Source organism: Carettochelys insculpta, chromosome 3 (genome assembly GCF_033958435.1).
Source record: "Carettochelys insculpta isolate YL-2023 chromosome 3, ASM3395843v1, whole genome shotgun sequence".
In the NCBI taxonomy this organism is placed as follows: Eukaryota; Metazoa; Chordata; order Testudines; family Carettochelyidae; genus Carettochelys; species Carettochelys insculpta.
The window spans coordinates 126,442,334-126,461,958 of record NC_134139.1 but is presented as its reverse complement, the minus strand read 5'-3'; the positions used below and the strand labels follow the sequence as shown (position 1 = coordinate 126,461,958).

Below are 19,625 nucleotides of genomic sequence, written 5' to 3'. Positions count from 1 at the left end.
CCCTGGGCTAAGGGCTGCTGCCCACGGTGACCATAGAGCCCCGCAGGGGCTGGAGAGAGAGCATCTCTCAACCCCCCAGCTGATGCCCGCCATGGAGGACCCGGCAATTTCAACGTTGCGGGACGCGGATCGTCTACACGGTCCCTACTTCGACGTTGAACGTCGAAGTAGGGCGCTATTCCGATCCCCTCATGAGGTTAGCTACTTTGACGTCTCGCCGCCTAACGTCGAAGTTAACTTCGAAATAGCGCCCGACGCGTGTAGCCGCGACGGGCGCTATTTCGAAGTTAGTGCTGCTACTTCGAAGTAGCATGCACGTGTAGACACAGCTAGTGTGTCACATATAAGGATTACAATATAGCTTGAAATAGAGCTAGAGTGCTACACACGTTTAATATCAGCATATAAAATAAAATAATTAAACTGGAATTCAACTTTCATTTTTACATTCTAAAACTATTAAAATTGCCTTCTTTAGAAATAGTATTTTTGGTAAATGTTTTGAAGCTACTCCTCATGAGGGATACAGGGAAAGAAATGCTGCTCTCAAAATAGCTCGAGCATGGTATTTCATTCTCAGTAACCCTCATCATATGAAGGTTACCGGGAAGTTTGAAATAGCTCCTTATTTCAAACCCTGGTGCAGTGCAGCCTGAGCTGGGTTTGAAATAAGGTAGCTCAGAATAACTTACTCAATTTGTGCACTGTAAATCGCATACATCATTTTGAGCTAGGGCTATGGTGTAGCCCTAGACCAAGATAATAAACCAGCATTGTAGGATGCTTGGGACTGTGGCCCACAAAGATGCTCTTTCCCCTCCATGTCCAAATAGTGCAATGCAAATTGTATCTTACTCTTGGGAACTGTGGTGTCATGTGTGATACTCCAAGTGTTCTGCAGTGGACAGCTCTCTCTCTCTGCCAGCTCACTGGGACAGCCAGACTCCTGAGCTCAGATTCTACCATGTGCCTTTGTCTCATATGACCAAAGATAGAGTAAAATGTTTTTCACTTAGAGTGAAATTAAGCCTAGAGTTTAGAAGCCGCACAGGAAGGTCCTTCGCACCATTAAAGATGTGTGTCAGGGCTGAGGGTGAAGACAAGGTACCAATGTGACCTGTACACCTCAGGGAATCATGCATGCAAACTTCAGAGAAAGGTGTGGCCTAGGAGTGAGTTCTGGGCAGAGTGAGGGCCAGAACAGGCCCTTGGGCTGTGTACACACATGGGTATCCTTCAAAAGAGACAGAGAGATTTATGTGTTGATTATTTCTGAAGCAGAAGTGAAGTGAACTGCTCCCTGTGCTGCCTCCAAGCCCCTTAGTATTGACCCTACCCTGCAAAGGCAGAACAGTTCACTCCACACGGTCACCTGCCACCGTGCCGCGCCCTCAGAGGAGCGAGGGCAAAAATCTTGCACCATATGTTTAGAACAGAGAAGGATGACAGTAACGTGACAGCTCCCCAACAGAGGGCACTTCTGGAACTCACACTGCCCATAGGCAGCAGCATGCTGAAACCTGTTGCAACACCGTTTTGTAAAATGATTTATAACATAGTGATGGGCCCCAGCTAGATGAAGATAATCCCTGTTAACACTTCACTGGCCAGAGCCTTGTTGAAGCATTTGTGAGGTTATCTCAGTCTCAGTGTGACTATAGACAAGAAGCTCTGGGTAAGTCTAAAAAGGAAAATCTATTATAATAGCTGACCATGTGCATGAGTGTTGTTATCTAACAGCCAATATATTATTATCCTCTGACAGAAATCATATATGTGACAACAAATATCAAACATAGCAGAGGATAAGGTGGAAGTAACGTTCGGTTTGCATTGCCCTAAGGAAAATCGAGTGCTAATGTCAGACTGCACTCTAACAGTAGTGATACAGCCACTTGCACTGAGTAACTGGAAGGATTCCAGCAATAAATCCTGGGCAAATATGAATAGAATAGCAGTAATACTTCACATGATGTTGTGCCTTATATCTTCAAAGTGCTGTGCACATGCAAAGTCATTAAAAATACAACTGTGTACCTATGAGCTGTGGGAAGATCTTAGACTGCTGGTGTCCCACATGCTAGCTGCTAGCTGCATGTGGCTATTTGTCTAATTGAGTGTGACTAGCTGGCTTGAACAATAAATATATGTTCAGAATAATGCAGCTATAATATAGCCATTATATCTTATGTTACAGACCTCACGCTGTACTTGGTTAGGAAACCTACACTCTAAGATGGTGGTGGCCAACCAGTTCGGAAACAATAGCCACTAACCAAGTACAAGATAGATATAATACAGCAGTCCTCAACTTGTATGGGTTGTATCCCCTCTTACGCTGTCCATGACCCCTTGAAGCTGAGGCTGAGAACGGGACAGTGGCTCCTGACAGATGGGAGGGATGATGCAAACAGGGCCAAAGGGGCCAAGGCTGGGGGCAGGTCCAGGGCTGAGAGTGTGGCTGAAGCTGGGGCTGCTACTGTGGCCGAGCCATGATGGGGGGCTGAGGCTGGGGGTGCGGTCAGGGACAGAAGCCTGGGCCACAGCTAGCAGGAAAGCCAGCACAGAGCTGGGAGCAGTGCAGGGCAGGATGGCATGCCCTCTCCACTCCCTGCAGGGCCTGGGCTGGACGCCATCCCAACCACCTCCTCAGGTGTTCCTCCATCCCACGGTTTGGAGACTTTTGGTAGAATAGACTACCAAGATTCAGTTTTGTTTTGCGTTTCTGAATTTGGCTCTGGGAGCTGCTTCATTTGCCGAAAGCTCTGCTTGGTCATTTGCAGCACCTCATTCTTGGTCATACAAATGAGCACAAAGGGTTTGGTGCAAGGAGGGGTTTCCTGATGCCATTTGGTACCCTGACATTCAGGGGATGTGAAGGAAATTTTGAAAAGTATCTACATGATTTAGGAGTTCAAATTTCATTGAATTCTGCTCCCAGGAATTCCACAGACTTGAAGAAGTGACTTCACTGTTGTGCCTCACCTTAGCCCTGTGTAACTTAGGAACAGCCATACCTAGCTCACCCAGGTATTGCAAAGTTCTCTTATTTAATGCACGTGAAACACTCTCTGATCCAGAAAGTGAGGGACTTAATAAGTGTAAACATATAATATTGTCATTAGACTGCTACCAGAACAGTAGGGAGATTTATTTTTCCTTTACGTGTTAAGAAGGGTGTTTGGTTTTGTTTATTTCTAGCATTGCCAGTTCTGTTTCTGTATCTAAGATGCAGCATAAATCCATCCTTCTCCAAACTATGGCTTGATTCAACTCTCACCTACATGAGTCAACTTCACTGAATGAAATGGTTACTCCTAATATACTCCAATGTCAGCAAGAAAAGAATCAGGCCCGTATTGTCCATAAATCATTAAATCTTGTTAGATATAAAGGGCCAAACCCTCAGCTGGTGTAAGTCAGCATAAACAACTTTAATGAACCAATGTTTGTTTACACCAGTTAAGTATCTAATTCACAGGCATTTGGTCTTATTCTTCTCTTTCCAATAAATATTTCTTCTTTTCCCAAAATTAAATCAACAGTTGCCTTAGGGTTGTACCATACCACTGATTCCAGTTCTTACTTCATTAGTGCAAGTGCAATTCCGATATTAGAAATGCAAGTGCAGGAGAGATTTATTTATTTATTTTTATTTATTCATGGGGCATAGGTTGGAAATGTTTTCCAAACCTGAATTAAAATCTCAAAGCAGGGTTTCTATTATTTGGGTCTGAGTGCCCACTTCTCTGTGCCTGATATGGCTATTCACACGAGTGTTCTCTCTAATTTTTTCCATTCAAGGTCAGAATAAATTTTGTTCTGTGCATCGAGGCACTTATGGATGTGCACTACCAATAGAAACACATGCTGCCCGCTGTGGGTGCTCTGAAAATCACCTGGTTGGCACCTGAATCTCTCCTGGGCAGCAGCCCAAGTGCTCTGTTTATATGGAACACTGATTCACGCCCATACAAAGTATGTACAAAGTCGTACAAAATCAGAATGATATATTGTTTTACATTAACTTCACACAGGAGTCAGTGACTATACAATGTGCAGGGCAAACGGGCCCACTTACTCTCTTAGGCCACCCTCACAGTGCTCAGCCAAAATGTACTACAGACTTGTAAGAAGTTACAGATAAGAAGGCCCATGTGCTCCGTCTCTGCTCCGCATGTTTAGAAATCAGTTTAGATAGCAACCATACTAAATCCTTCTGTCTGGAGTTTTTGAGAAATTAAATCTATTCAAGAAAGCGCAAACATCCAAATAGCAAATTACTGTACCTGCTCACAGCTTTGCAATGTGGCATTTGTTTCAACGTACCAGTGAGAGCTTGTGGGGCAGCTGAACTGGGTATTGTAGCTGCATCCTGAGGGATTGAGCTAATGTCAGGGTCTGGTGTGCTTCTTGGAGGAGAGATTGCTAAAGGAGTCATCAGAACACGGGATTTGAGCTGCAAGACATAACCAATATGGGTAATGAAAATATATGCAGTGCATTTTATTTTTAACCTCACACATATTGCTTCCACTGAACTCCCACTTACTAGCAATTAGCTCTCACACCATTTTCCTTCCAGCCAACAGACTCCTTTCACTTTGTTAATGGACTGAAAGAAATGGACATTGATTTGCAATGTGCAATAACACTTGAACTGGCAGGACACAACATTGCACCCTTGTCGCGTGCTCATTTACGTTTGAGCAAAGTGAGTGCAAGATGCTAACAAATCAGAATGGTGGCGTTTTGCACACACTTTATTCAGGTTAAAATAACCAGACCAGGCTCGAAACTGAGGAAAACCAACCTCTTTATTTACATAGGCTACATCTACACTAGCACACTATGTCGAAGTAGCCTGTTTTGAAGTAAGAACTTCGACTTAGGCTACTTCAACGCATATTGTCTACACGTCCTCCGGGGCTGTTGCCGTCGATGTTCAACATCGAAGTAGCGATGGGGAACGTCGAAAGGAGCCACCCCTGAAGGAAATGTGGAGCGTCCACACACACGAGCGCTCCCCGTCAAAATAAGGGGCCAGCATAGCCTGCGGATGGGGTCACAGGCTGGACTAGACCTTCTGGGGGAAGAGCAAGCCGCTCCCTTAAAGGGCCCCTCCCAGACACCCTCGGCCTGCACAGCACGAGGTCCGCAGGACCGACAACCAGTTGCAGAACCCATGCACACAGCATGGACCCCCAGCTGCAGCAGCAGCAGCAGCCAGAAGCCCTGGGCTAAGGGCTGCTGCACACGGCAACCACAGAGCCCCACAGGGGCTGGGCAGAGCATCTCTCAACCCCTCAGCTGATGGCCGCCATGGAGGACCCCGCTATTTTGATGTAGTGGGACGCGGATCATCTACACATGCCCTACTTTGATGTTGAACGTCAAAGTAGGGCGCTATTCCCATCTTCGGACGGGAATAGCGATTTCAATGTCTCGCCGCCAAATGTCGATTTCAATGTCAAAATAGCGCACAGCGCGTGTAGACATGACACATGCTATTTCGACGTTGTGCCGGCTACTTTGAAGTAGCCAGCTAGTGTAGACACACCCATAATGATTTAAGGTCAAATTTGGCTGTCAGTTACACAAGTGTAAATCGGGGCAAACCCATTAACTCGTGGGGATAAAGAAAATGGGATTTGGGTCTTAACATGGTTCACCAGTTAATGCCATGTTACTACCTACTGTCACTACATCATTGCACTTAGTAACCTTTTACTTTGTGCTATGATTTAGAGACAAAGGGTTCATCTATTCTACACAGCCAAACAAGAACCACAGCAGTGCATCTCAGAGCCCAGGTCAACTGACTCAGGCTCACAGTTTTCTTACTACAGGACTTAACTATAGCAGTATAGAAGTTCAAGCTTGGACTGGACTGTGGGCTCTGAAGGCTGGTAAGGGAAGAGGAGTATTTTGCAGCATAGACATACGCACAAGCAGCATCAGCATTTACCATGTGATAATACCTTGTGATTGTCTGGCAATCGCTATCCAGTCAAATGATGGTCAGTTTCCTGGTAATTAAAGAGAACTGGAACAATCATCTATGGTTCCTGAAAGCCTCCTGCTCATGCACTGTTTGGTGTAGTGAGAAGCTTCATGAGCACATCCTGGCTGCATCTACACTACAAACTTATTTCAAAGTTAACTTCGAAGTAAGGGGCTACTTCGAAGTAGCCTGCACAGTGTCTAAACACACTTTTCCTTACTTTGAATTAAGGGAGGCTAACTTTGAAGTCACTACTCCCTTCTGGGAATGGAGTACTGCCCTACTTTGAAGTTTAACTTGGAAGTAAAGTGTGTAGATGTTCTGCACTCCTTACTTCAAAGTAAGGGGTCGGCCAAGGAAGCAGCCCCCCCGGAGCAGAAAGACACTCTGCCCAGCCCAGGCAGGGCTCTATGGTCCCTGCCGGCCATCTTAAAGGACGTAGCTCCCTGGCAACCACAGGCAGGAAGCTGACACTGTGACACAAGCAGGGGCAGCAGGAGTTCTCTCTTGGAATGACCCTGCTCAAAGCACCAGACCACCTCCACACCCCCTGCCCACCATGGCAGCACACCACAACCCCCCTGCCCCCCAGGGGCCTCAGACGAGGAGTCTGAGGGCTCACAGCGCCCAGGAAGGGCCGTGCCAGGAGGGGACCCTCCTGGTCTGAGGCTCAGCTGAAGGATCTCCTCGCTTTGTGGGGGAGGAGGAGGTCCTTCGCCAAACTGGTACCTGCCAGGGCAATGCCGAGACCTTTGACCAGCTGGCCAGCAGCCTCACTGCCCGAGGCCACCCCGAATGCACTGGCAGCAGCATGCTCATAAAAGTAAAGGAACTGAAGCAGGCATATGTGAAAGCCCGCGACGCTGCCAACCAGTTGGGGGCATGGCCTGTGCACTGCCCCCACTATAGGGACTTGCACCAGCTCCTGGTGCCAAGGGAGGTAGTTGCCCCAGAGTACCTTGTGGACACGGCCAGTCCCCACCTCTGCAGACAGAGACGAAGAGGCAGGCCCCTCTGGCACCACCAGCCTCCCATGTGGGGAGTGGCCCACCAAGACGGAGGACAATGACAAGGGCTTTTGTGATGGGACCCTCATCATTGTCCTCCCTTCTGTGACACCCACCCAAGGCTGGTCCACCCAAGCCTCAGCTGAGCCCTGGGAGGGTGCAGCTGGTACTTATGGGGCAAGCAGGATGTTGCAAGCGCTGGGGATGGGGACCCTCCAGAACATCCCCTCAGCCTACATGCCTGGGGATGGGAGAGGGGGAGGAAACATGGGCTGACCTTGACCAGGCAAGAACCTGTGGGCATCCAGGATCCCACAGGGCTCACGGGCCACCCAGCAGCAGGGGTATGGGGTAGGGCCCAGCGGGCTTGGGACCTGGCACTCATGGGCCATTCATCTGTCTGCACAGTTCCATCAATGGGAAGCGGTCACAGGCCACCGGGGCAGGCCAGAGACTCAGGAGTCCAGGAGGCTGCCCCATCACCCCAGCCTGCATCCCCCTGCAGCCATGGCTGGGCCTCCCAGAGATGTCGCTGGAGGGACGAGGAGGCAGCCACCAACCAGGCAGTTATGCAAGTCATGCAGACCAGGCAGGGTGCTCCGGAACTGGCTGGAGATGGAGCAGGACATGTGTGTGCATGGCTGGTTGGCAGCCTGGACACCATGGCCCAGGCCTTGGCCACCTGCCTCACCCAACCTCCCTCCCCTTCACCAGCCCAGCTCACAGCTGCCCCTCTGGCAGCTGCCTACCACATGGTAGACCTGTCACCAGCCTCCTGCATCAAGCTTGCCCTGTGGCTGATGGCCAAGGTGGCTGCACCTGGCCCAGCCCCAGTGGCCCCCCTCCACACCCCATGAAGTCCGAGTCCATGGAACCCCCACCCCAGCCCTACCTCCCCGTGGTCCCAGCCTCATCACAGCCCTGCAGCGGACCCCAGACCTGGGGCAGTAGAGGCAGCCAAAGATGACGTGGCTCCCAGCCCCCCCACCCCTGTGGGTGACTGACCCTTCTCCCATTCCAGCCCCCTCCCAGTTCAGTACCCCACCTAGCCCCCCCTCCCTGTTCAGTCTCCCCACATAGCGCCCTGCTTCCCCCTGTGGACCGTTCCCCCTGTGCACTGTACATAGTTTCACATGTTGTTCTGTTTTGTTGTCCAATTACATTTATTGCCTGAAGCAAAGTTTATTGTTTCCCCCCTAACACCGTGTCCCTGTTGCGCAGTGGGAGAATGGTGAAGCAGGGAGTGGGAGGGGATGCATTCAGTGGTGGAGCGTGAGGGCTGGGGAAGTGGGGGGCCTGCGGTGTGGAGTGTAGCTGGGAGGGTCAGGGCAGGCCCTGCATGAAGTCCTGGCACAAGGCCTCCCAGACCCTGATCCCATCCCTCTGGGCCTCATGGCACAGGGCAGCGGATGGCTCTTCATAGCCAGCCCCGCCCCCCCACCCATGTCCACAGCTCAGCCCTGGATAAAGGTTGTGGAGGGCACAGCATGTGGCAATGACCAAGGCGATGTTTGGGAGGCTGACACCCAGCCTGGTGAGGAGGCTGTGGAACCTTCCCTTCAGCCTCCCAAACACCTGCTCTATTGTGCCCCTGGCATGGTTGTGGTGACTGTTAATGGTGTCCTGAGCCAGCGTGGTGCATCTGGCAAAGGGCCACAGGGAGTACACGGCATCAGCCATGATGCAGGGGGGCATCATAATGTCCGTGAGTGGGAGCTGCCACAGGGGGGACATACGTGCTTTCCTGTATCTGGCGTCCCAGCCATGAATTCTGGAACAGCTGGATGTCATGGGCCCTGCCCGGCCACCCCACACATGTCCAGGAAATGACCCCTCACATCAAGCAGGGTCCACCGTGGTCCAGAACCCAGATCACCACGTGCATCCTGTCCAGGGCTCCAAACAACTGGGGAAGCCCAGGTCCGTGAGGGTGGTGTCCACAACAGGTCATGGAGCACCATACTGATGGCTTGGATGACCTGCGATGGGGGGAGGTCTCCTTCCCCCAGCCCCCAGCATCCTGCCTGCCAGGGGCCCCCTTCCTCCTGCCCAGTAGCCCCCTCCCCAGGGTGGGTCCATGGTGGGGGCTGGACTTACCTCGATCACCACTGCTCTGATGGTGTTCTTGCCAACTCTGAATTGGTGGCCAATGGACCAGTGGCTGTTGGGGGTGGCCAGCCTCCATAGTGCAATGGCTATCCTCTTCTGCACTGAGACTGCTGGCCGTATCCAGGTGTCCCAGTGCTGGAGGACTGGGGCAAGCCAGTGGCAGAGGTCCTCGAATGTCTGTTGCATCATGCAAAAAGTTCTTCAGCCACTGCTCATCGTCCCAGTTCTTCAGCACCAGCTGGTCCCACCGCTCACTGCTGGTGGCGAAGGCCCACCAGTGCCAGATCCAAAAGAGCAGGGTGACCAGCATGGCCAGTACACTGGCCAGGGTGGAGAAGACCTTGTCCTTGGGGAAGGTGTGAGCAGGCATGGTCTCTGGCTCTTCTCCCCAGCATGTGCTCTGCTGCTGTCTGTAGCCTGGCAGCCTTGAGCACGTGCAGGGTGTGGGTGTTTGGAGGGGCCCTTTAAGGGCCCGGAACAGCTTGTGGGCCATGACACCCCCTGCCTGCTTCCTTTCCTGGCCCCTTACTTCGAAGTAGGGATTATTGTGTATAGAGGTTTTACTTTTAAGTAGTGGGGAGCCTATTTCGAAGTAAGGCAAGGTACTTTTGGTGTGTAGATGCTCTACTTCGAAGTTGCTTACTTCAAAGTTATTTTGTAGTGTAGACGTGGCCCCTGAGTATTAGCTATGCTTCAGCACACAGAAGGGGGAATTCCACATTCCGCATCAGCCAGTTCAAGATGTTCTTCTTACAACTGATTTTTTCTTTGCTTTTTGAAGGGCAAACTACAAAATGCTACAGAACAACAGTATGGGACAACTTAAAAGACTTTCACAACCATACTCATGATATACTGCCCACAAGTCTCCACCCAAACCGGGGAAGGTCACAGAGGTTTTAAGGAAGTCAGTACTACTAGCTGCAATCCCAAAAAATCACTAAGCTCTTGTGGAGAGACAGACACTCTGTGATAAAGACCGATTTGTCTGGTAATATATTGATCAGACAGAGGTCTGCCAGTGGTTGCATGCGCCTAAATCAGCTACCACTTTGTTTCATCCTGGTGGTAAAACAGCTGGATTAGGAGTCGGATCCAAAATCCAGTGAGTTCAATAAGAGTCTTTCCATTCTACTCTGTGGACTTCATCTCCTGCCCCAGGTACAGACATTCCCATTATTGCCTCAGGAAAAGGGGTCAGCACCTCTTGAGCTCAGCCATGGAATGATACCACCTTCTAGCGCTTTTCACCAATAGGTCTCAAAGAGGTTGGTATCATTCACAACACTTCCTCCCACAGCATACAGCCAACCAGGGGAACTTATTACCTGGGGATGCTGTGAAGGCCAAAAGAATAACTGGGTTCAAAAAGAATTGGGTAAGTCATGGAGGACAGGCTAAGATGGTCAGGTGTGTAACTGCATGCTCTGTGTCCCTCTGATTTCTGGGACTGGACCACCTGATAATTGTCCTGTTCTGTGCATTCCCTCTGAAGCACCTGGCCCTGGCCACCCTCAGAAGACAATTTAATCAAAGAATCTTGGAACTGGAAGGGACCCCAGGAGGTTATTGAATCTAGTCCCCTGCATTCACAGGAGGACCAAGTACCATACAATTCATCCCCGACAGAAGTTTATCTGGGCTAGAAGGACCATTGATCAGACCAGTAGGGCCAGTCTTATAACAGTTTTACAGATGAGGAAACTGAGGCACAGAAAAGGGAGACAACTAGCTCATGGTTGGCCTGCAGCAAAGCTGAGATTAGGACCCCTACCAGCTGAAGTTCAGACCAGTGATTGGCCCAATAGACCATGCCACCACCCTGGGAAACTAGTGCTTTAAGGTTATCAATAATAATAATAAAAAAATTGAAGATCATATTGTTGAAGCTGGTGCAAATTCTGTTGGACCTATCTACCTAACCCAGGCTGCCATACAGCCAATCACTTCTTCATGAAGTTTATAAAACCTAGGCCTGCCCTCCAGGAAGAGTTATCCAGAATGTTTGATACAATATGTATCTAATAACATAAAATCTATACTTCATCAGTTACTGAAAGTGCTCTTTCTTGTACCCCATCCCACCTCTGTCTCATTAGACTGTGTGCACTTTAAGGCAGAGACTTCATTTCTTCACTTGCTGGAGAGAGACAATCTGATCTGTGGTACTATCAAACAATTATACCCTCGTGGTTACTTTTCATGCAGTCCTATTGTGAAGGCACACAGCAAAAGCCCCTGTATTTGATGATACTCCTAGTGGCTCCTGTGTGACGTACCCTAAAACAATGAACAATTAGCCTATGGAGCTCATTGCCACAAGATTTCACTAGCACCAGCAGCTTTGCTCAAATTCAAAAATGGATTGAACAATTAGGTCTGATTCAGCAAATCACTAAACCAGCTCTTAACTTTTTGCAGGTCTAAATCCCCTTGTCCTCATTGAATTAAGTGCCATTGATCATGCTACTTCTTTATAAAACACCCGGTACTCCTCTAATGCATTATTTATTGTAACACAGATAACATCACAGTAACCCATTTAACTAATAATCTGGTTGAGTCACTGTTCAAAATATTAATATACAATATTTCATGCCCACACTCATGCATCCTGCTGCCCCATGAACCTGGCCAAAACCCCCCCCACCCCCGCCAAAAGCAGGCCATAGCTACACTGCAATAATCTCATAAATATTTCAGCTGCTGTGACTGGCGTAGTCAGTCCCATGGTTTTGATTTTGTACCAAAAGTGGGGTACAAACAGCAAAGTTATTTTGAAATAACGTTTGGCTCATTTTGAAATTGGTAAACCTCATTCTATGAGGAATAGCACCTATTTAGAAAAAGTTATTTTGAAATATGTGCTATTAAAACAGGGAATAGCACCTATTTTGAAATAAGCCATAGTGTGTCCAATGGGTCTATTTCAAAATAGACTTTATGGCCGTGTCTACACAGGCAGCTTCTGTTGACAGAATAGCCCTTTTGTTGACAAAACTCGCCGAGTGTCTACATGGCTAAATCGCTCTGTTGAGAGTTTATTGACAAAACTCAGCTGTTTGGCTGGCAGCATTATCCCTGTTCCTGATCAGGAATAGTGCCTCTGTCAATAGTGCTTTGTCAACAGAGAGGGCTTCCGGTTCCTGGGGCAGCCCTGTTTGCAGAGCTTCCAGCCAGCTGTCCTGTTATAAGAGAGCCAGGCTGGGTGACTGATCTCTGTTGACAGAGCAGATTGCTCTTCTGATCTGCTTTTCTGTGTAGATGCTGTCTGTTGACAGAGGTTCTGCCAAGGTTCTCTGGTAGCAGTGACTTATGTTGACAGATGCTGCCTGTGTAAGCATAGCCTACACGTGTAGATGCTGTATTTTGAAATAGCTATATGCTTGAAATAAGGCTGCTGTGTAGACATACTGGCTGCATCTACACTGCCCCCTCCCCCTTTTGGAAGGGGTATTTAAATACAGCAGATCAAAAATGCTAATGAGGTACTGATATGAATATTCAGTGCCTCATTTGCATAACGGCAGCCACTCGATGCATCGAAAGCACTGCTTTCAAAATGCAAACTAGCCATGTAGATGGGGTTTCATTGAAAGAAAACCCCGATTTCCAAAGCACCCATCTTCATAATTTTTTCAGGAAGAAGGGTGCTTTTGAAAGCAGGGCTTCCTTTCGAAGGAACCCCATCTACATGGTTAGTTGCATTTTGAAAACAGCACTTTCAATGCATTGAGTGGCTGTCATCACGCAAATGAAGCACTGAATATTCATATCAGTGCCTCCTTAGCATTTTCAATCTGCTGCATTTACTTGCCCCTTCTGAAAGGGAGGGGCAGTGTAGACAGAGCCACCTAAGGCTGTAATCCTGGAACTGGCTCCACAAGGCAGTATCCTATTTTCACGTGCAGGTTTACGGAAGTCAATGGGGTGCGTTAACTATGCAGATTCAAGGGTCCAGCTATACAAATCCGACCAAGGGCTCAAGGCCTGTTTGTTACATTAGCAGAGATACTGCAAGAAGTCGGCAATCAGAAGGTAATGAAAACTAGAGCTGGGAGCATTTTTCTCAGCAAACACTAAATTAGATGAAACATTTTTTCACATAGCAAAACTATGTGTTGAATTTGGGGTCAAATCAGATGAATAATTTGGTCCTTTTTCAAAAGTCAAAACAGTTTTTCAGACTGTTTAAAACAAAACATTTTGGCTGTGTCTACACTAGCCATAAACTTCGAAATGGCCACGCAAATAGCCATTTCGAAGTTTACTAATGAAGCGCTGAAATACATATTCAGCGCCTCATTAGCATGTGGGCGGCTGCCACGGCACTTCAAAATTGACGCAGCTCGCCGCCGCGCAGCTCGTCCAGACGGGGCTCCTTTTCGAAAGGACCCCGGCTACTTCGAAGTCCCCTTATTCCCACCTGCTCATAGGAATAAGGGGATTGCAAAGTAGCCAGGGTCCTTTCGAAAAGGAGCCCCATCTGGATGAGCTGCGCGGCGGCGAGCTGCGTCAATTTCGAAGTGCCGTGGCTGCCCGCATGCTAATGAGGCGCTGAATATGTATTTCAGCACTTCTTTAGTAAACTTTGAAATGGCCATTTGCATGGCCATTTCGAAGTTTTTGGCTAATGTAGACATAGCCTTTGACTTTTAGTTTTAACTGCTTTTACTAATTTAACTACTTTCCTTAAAACAATCAAAACACAAAGTATAACCAATATTTTGTTTCAGATCAAACACATTTCATACAACCTGAAATGTTTTGGTGTTTTTTTGCAATTCAACAAGAAAACAGAAAAAATTCCCTTACAGTTCAAACTGAACCAAAAAATTTAATCAGATTTTTTGGGTAATCCTTTGTGCCCTCCCCTGCTCCCTCCTGCACCACCATAACAACCCTCCCAGAAAACAACTTACTCTCTCAGCCCAAATGGAAACATACCCTACCATATACTTTTGTAACAGCCCATGGAGCCGGAATGAGTATAACGTCAACATTAACGCTCCCTTCCATCATTTGCATTGCAGCTTTCACGCAGACATCCTTTCTGATATGTTCCTACAATGAATAGGCTAGCAGTACAGAAAGACTGTACGTACCCAACGTTCCAGTTAAGTGACAGGCCTATATGCCGAAGGCAAAAAAAGTGTGACAAACAGAACCAGATTAACCCTACGAATTACTTGAGATAAGAATTTATCACAACAGCTACCTCAGTCGGAAAGAAAAAGAGTTTAGGGCAGGAGGTAACATCTGATGAAATCTTAGAACAAGAGGGATGCAAATCAAGCAGCATCTCAGGGAGAAAATTTCACTTGGCTATATGGGGCATGTTGACATGGGACTGTAGAAAAATGTTGACATTAAAAGCAAATAGTCGTCTATGTAAAAATAGGGTCCATGGGTCATTAGGTCCTATGTTGTGTACAATAAACTGTCTTTGTTGTTCAAATTTCAGTCAAAGATAAATTTAAATCTGGGTTGTAAATTCATAGTTTGCTAAAATTCAGGAAGCATTTGTCCATCTGTTCTGTAATAATGCGGTTCGCTGGTTGCTATATAAAAGTTGGTTGTCTGCCAATTGGGCATGAAATCGCTTTTAAAAATGCATAGAAGGCTCATGGTATCAGAAAGTCATAGAATTTATGAGCTAATTAAATCAAGCGAGAGCTACGCATGAAGAGATGTAATCTTTCACTGGCACTCAAAATGTGCTTTGATCAAGAGCTGTGCATATCAGCGAAGTGCACCATGTACATGGGCTCCTAGCAGAAACATTGTTTTAGTGTGGAAATCCAGTACAGCAGATAAGTAACACGAGGCCAAAGATGTTGAATGTTATCGTTTGTGAAAGTCAACCTCAGAAACGTAAGCCAGCAGCTAGGAAAGGATGTCTTATTTCTGTCCTTCTCGCATCAAAAAATTGTACTGTCCCAGAGGTGCTGGTCTCACACACACAGGAGGCCAGAAATGATTGCATTAAAACAGACCCCATAAATAATGAATGACCTCCAATTCATTGCTTTTCTTTTTCTTATGATGCTGCCAGCAAATGTGGAGCCACTGAGACCCAGGAGAGGGAATGTTTTGGCCAGACCATCCTCCACTAATTATATGAAACTCTTCCTGATGCTCAGTCAAACGGAGGAGCAGATCAATGGGCCTGTGATCATTTATACCAGCTAATGATCTATCTCCAAAGGTGTCAGTGCATGAAAGCTGCTGCTGTGGACTTGGACAAAGTAATGAGACTCTTCAGTTCCCACTCAACTGAATAGAGATTGGAAGGAGAAATAAGGAAATGTTAAGGCATTGGTGTAGAACTTGGGAAATCCAGGGCAATTGCCTGCTCCTTCAGAAGCTGGCTACATGATCCTAGGCAAGTCATTTAGCCTGTGTGTTCCTCTGCTTCCTACCTGTGAAATGGGCACATTGACACTTCCATACTTTACAGAAGTATTGTGAGGATAACTGCTTTAAAGATGTTATGGTGGGCCTTTACTGAAGTAATGGAAGCAAGACAAATACTTTAAATAAATAAAGTGCTCAATGACTTGGAGAATCAGTACTTACAGATGATTTGAAACAAGTCTATTTAATTTCTTTTGGCTACAGTAGTGCATTAAATCTCTTGGGGACAAAACTCTCTTAAATAGGGTTGTAGGCAGTAAAGATCTAATTCTCTTAAAGCTTTGGATTGGCTACATTATACATTTCATAACAGCACTGTCCCTGCTACTCACTTTGCAGTGCCATTGTTTCAGAACCTCTTTCTGTTTCCTTCTCTTTGCTGAAAGTGTTCAGTATTTGGTAAAAACTAAAGGCTGAGAATGGGAAGGACAGGGATGAAGAAATAAGATTTTCAGAACATTTTCAGATTAAAGTTGAAATGCAGTGCTGCAGTGCTGAGAAATGGGAGCTACCTAGTCTAGCGGGAGCAGCAGGAGACCTGGGTTCTGTTTCCAACTCTGCACACAAACTTGTTGTGACACTTGGACAAATAATTTAATCAGTTCATGCATCAGTTTCCCCATCTGTAAAGCAGAATCATTATTATCATCCAGGCACTGAAAATTATTTGGAGATGTTTGATATAAACGTACGGCAAGGATGCAAATGTTGCTCCTAGTGAACACCTAGGCTAAGGCTACAGTGGAGCCATAACGAAAAATAATTTATGCAATTTGCTAGATTGCAAACTGCTTATGTTATTTTGAGTTCACTTATTTCGAACGGACTTGGGAGACGTTATCTACCCATTGGTGTATCTGCAACACCTGGGACACTAAGTCTATGTCTACACAACCAAGTTACCTGGAAATAATAGCAGTTATTTCTAAATAACTTTGGCAGTATCTAAATGATGGGTTATTTCATTTATGGTAAACCTCATTTCCAGATGAATAACACCTACTTCAAAATACACCATAATGGACTTCAATGGCACTCCTCTGAAATAACATTACGGATCCAGAAATGCTATTTTGTGTCTGGCTGTGTTATTTCAAAACAAGACACAATAAACCCTTGAGTTAGCTGGGTGCTGTGTTTCTGCAACCCCCAAGTAATTCAAATTTTCATGTAAGTTGTGGGGAGCTCCCAGGATGACAGAGAGCTGGGACCCAGGGGGGCAGCCTGGTTTCCATCTCCCTACCACTTGCATCTTGTGGTAACCAGGAAACTGACAACTTGGACACTGCTCCTGGTACAGAATGAAAAGAAGGCAAGAAACCCTGGGCAGCTTCATCCCCATTCCTGGTGGAAATGGGAAGTGAGAAGCCCCAGGCAGCTTTCCCAGGACTTGTTGCTCCTGACAGGAAAGAGGAATGGGAGAAGTCCTCCAGTCAGGAAATGGGGAGCATGGAGTGACAACCAGGCTCCCACCATTAGGTTGGTGGAAACAGCTGGTGAGGATGCACACCACAGACCCAAGAAGGGTAGGGTAGACATGCACCACTGTGGTAATTAAGGCAGCGTCTGTAAGCTGACCTAAAATGGGTCAACATGTTTCCAGAGCAGACGTGCCCTGAGGTGTAAAGTTCCAGGTCACTACCATTGACACATTTTAAATCTTTTCTCCTCACCTAGATTCAGTGAAGTTTGTGGTCTAAGTCCAATTGCTACTTGGAGAGTGTCCCCATGACACAAACTAGCAGCACAGCTGGCAGCCTCAGCAGAGGAGGTGCAGGCACGGAGAGTGAAAGGGAACTATTCTTTTCCTAGAGGACGTTCTTCCATACCAGCTTGGGATCATGGGGAAGCTGGCACTGTTCCTGTCTGTGCTGCTACTGTCTTGTGGCTAGAGATACACAAGGTCTTCAGGGGTTTTAGTCTGGAAACTGGGACCCTCCAGATTCTCTGAGATTCTTTAGTGCACTCTCCTGGAACGCTATAGCTATAATGCATTACACTGAGATCTGGTCACAACTTTGCAAACAAAAATACATATTTATTTTTTAAATGGATCATTTTTCTAAAAATTCAAGTTATTTTAATGAAAATAACTATTTTTTCACCCATTTCCCCTTTCTTTCTTCTTTTCTCATGGGCGAGGGGCAGGAAAAATCAGAACATCAAACATTTGGATAAAGTTTCACATTTTTAAAAAAAAAATTAGCTGATTTTCCAAATAAAACTATTTTCAATATTTTTGCAATTTTTTTTAACAGTTTGATGACTTCCTTGAAGAGAAGCTTAGTTCTTGTTTTCTCATTGCATTGCACCACAAAAGCCTTTGATGAATTTATCTTAAATTTCACGTGTTGTGTCTATTGTACTATACCTAAGGCATCAGACATAAACATTAACAGCAAAAGGAACCCCAGGGAGTGGTGGGATTGAGTATACATACCTTATACCCAGGTTTTCGTCCTCTTTTCTTTGGGATCTTCACTATTGGCAAGGAACCAGATGGTGTTGAATAGAGATTGTGAACGGCCATTTTCATTGGAGTAGAATGGAGTGGGGGCCTTCCTCGTTTTCTACCAGGTATTCTTGGAGACTCCATGTCAAGGGTATCCAATGCTGGAGTCAGGGAGGACAAGTGACTCATATGCAGAGGAGCTAAAACCAACCAACAACAACAAGAAACACCAAGCATTTTTTGTTGTTTGCAACTGAAAATAATCTTCAACCCATGCAAAGCCAAAGCAATTGCATCACTTTACTATTTTGTCTCATTGATTTTTGCTACCTCTGGGAAAAGAACAAGGAACTAGAGCACTGTCTGAACTATAAAAATGCAGTTCTGAAGTGAACTTTCAAATATTTTTTGTCCACCCATTTATGTTTTTGGTCCCATTCTTGCAAGCACTGCCAGGCACACTTGTGAGTACTGCAGTTTGCCGATTCTTGTGATTTTTACCATGACTTTCATAAAACCTGTTTTTTTTTTCTTAAAGCCTCAACTCCCTGAGGCAAATGATTAATTGAGAATTCCTGTTTTCATTGTTAAAAATACAATTCTGGTTCTCATGCTTCCAAAGATAAGTCTGAAAATATGCTCAAAGGGCACAACTAGGAAAACAGAAGGAAATTAAAAAGAACCCCAGCCAAATTATATTTTAACAGCTTATGATTTGAGGGACCTGATTCACGTTTGAATGCTTCCGGCTGACCTCATGGATAACGTAGTACCGTAGCCCCACTCACTTCATTAGTGTCATTCACATTACTGAGCCGTGTGCCTGGCCATAAGTGTAGGGCTTGGTATAGCAGGGAGCTTGAATATTTTGCCTAACTGATTGAAAATAAAATTTGAGTATATGATTGACAAACAAGACTCACATTTCTTCATTTACTGTACTCCCCCGCTCCCCATTTCTTACTGGAACAGAAAAAAGAAAACAAAAAGCCCCCAACACCCTACAAAATATATATTTATTTTTAATTTGTTAATGACAATGGTTTAATGCAATGCTAGGGAGTTGTTCAGCTTGACACAACCAAATGACAGGGCATGCAAGCATACAAGTGCCTCATCTTGACCATACTGTATGTACACATACCTGCCCCTGGTGCACTGGCATGCGGTCCATCACCAAGAACCTCACTCTAGAGCCCAGGAGTTATTAAAACAACATCCCATTTCCATGTGCAGGTCTCAGATGCCTGAGCAAGAACTAAAAGCAAAATTGCTGTATGCTCTCTCTTGGCTATTATTACAACATCACATCAAGAGTCTATTTTATTAAAGTTAGTTTTATGAAGCATTAAGTTCGCTGAGCACAAGCCTGGGAAAGTGGAAAAAGGATGGCAGGGAAGGGACTGTGCTGATGGGACAATGAACATATTAAATGTGTGCTCATCTGACTTAATTTCCTAGCCCTAGATACAAGGCATAGGCCAGGGTTACAAAGTATTATGCCAAAGGCACTGTCTCCATAGCTGCTGTTGGCTTTGCCCTTTGCCTGTGCTTTATTTTCAAACACCAAAATCATAATAAACTTAAAACCAAACACACAAGTCAACGTAGCCAGTATCCCACATGAAGATGGACG

At 46.2% G+C, this 19,625-nt stretch overlaps 1 protein-coding gene across 1 annotated transcript in view; it reads right to left on the bottom strand.

Annotated features, from left to right (window-relative positions):
* The window catches only part of SCML4 (Scm polycomb group protein like 4), a 74,213-nt gene extending 56,080 nt beyond the window's left edge, over positions 1-18,133 (bottom strand). The window contains exons 1-2 of the mRNA XM_074988831.1: positions 17,978-18,133; positions 4,330-4,459 (exon numbers count right to left, since the gene is read on the bottom strand). Of these exons, the coding sequence (XP_074844932.1) occupies positions 4,330-4,459; positions 17,978-18,133 (286 nt within the window). The remainder of the gene's footprint in view (positions 1-4,329; positions 4,460-17,977) is intronic.
* Between the last annotated feature and the right edge of the window lie 1,492 nt (positions 18,134-19,625).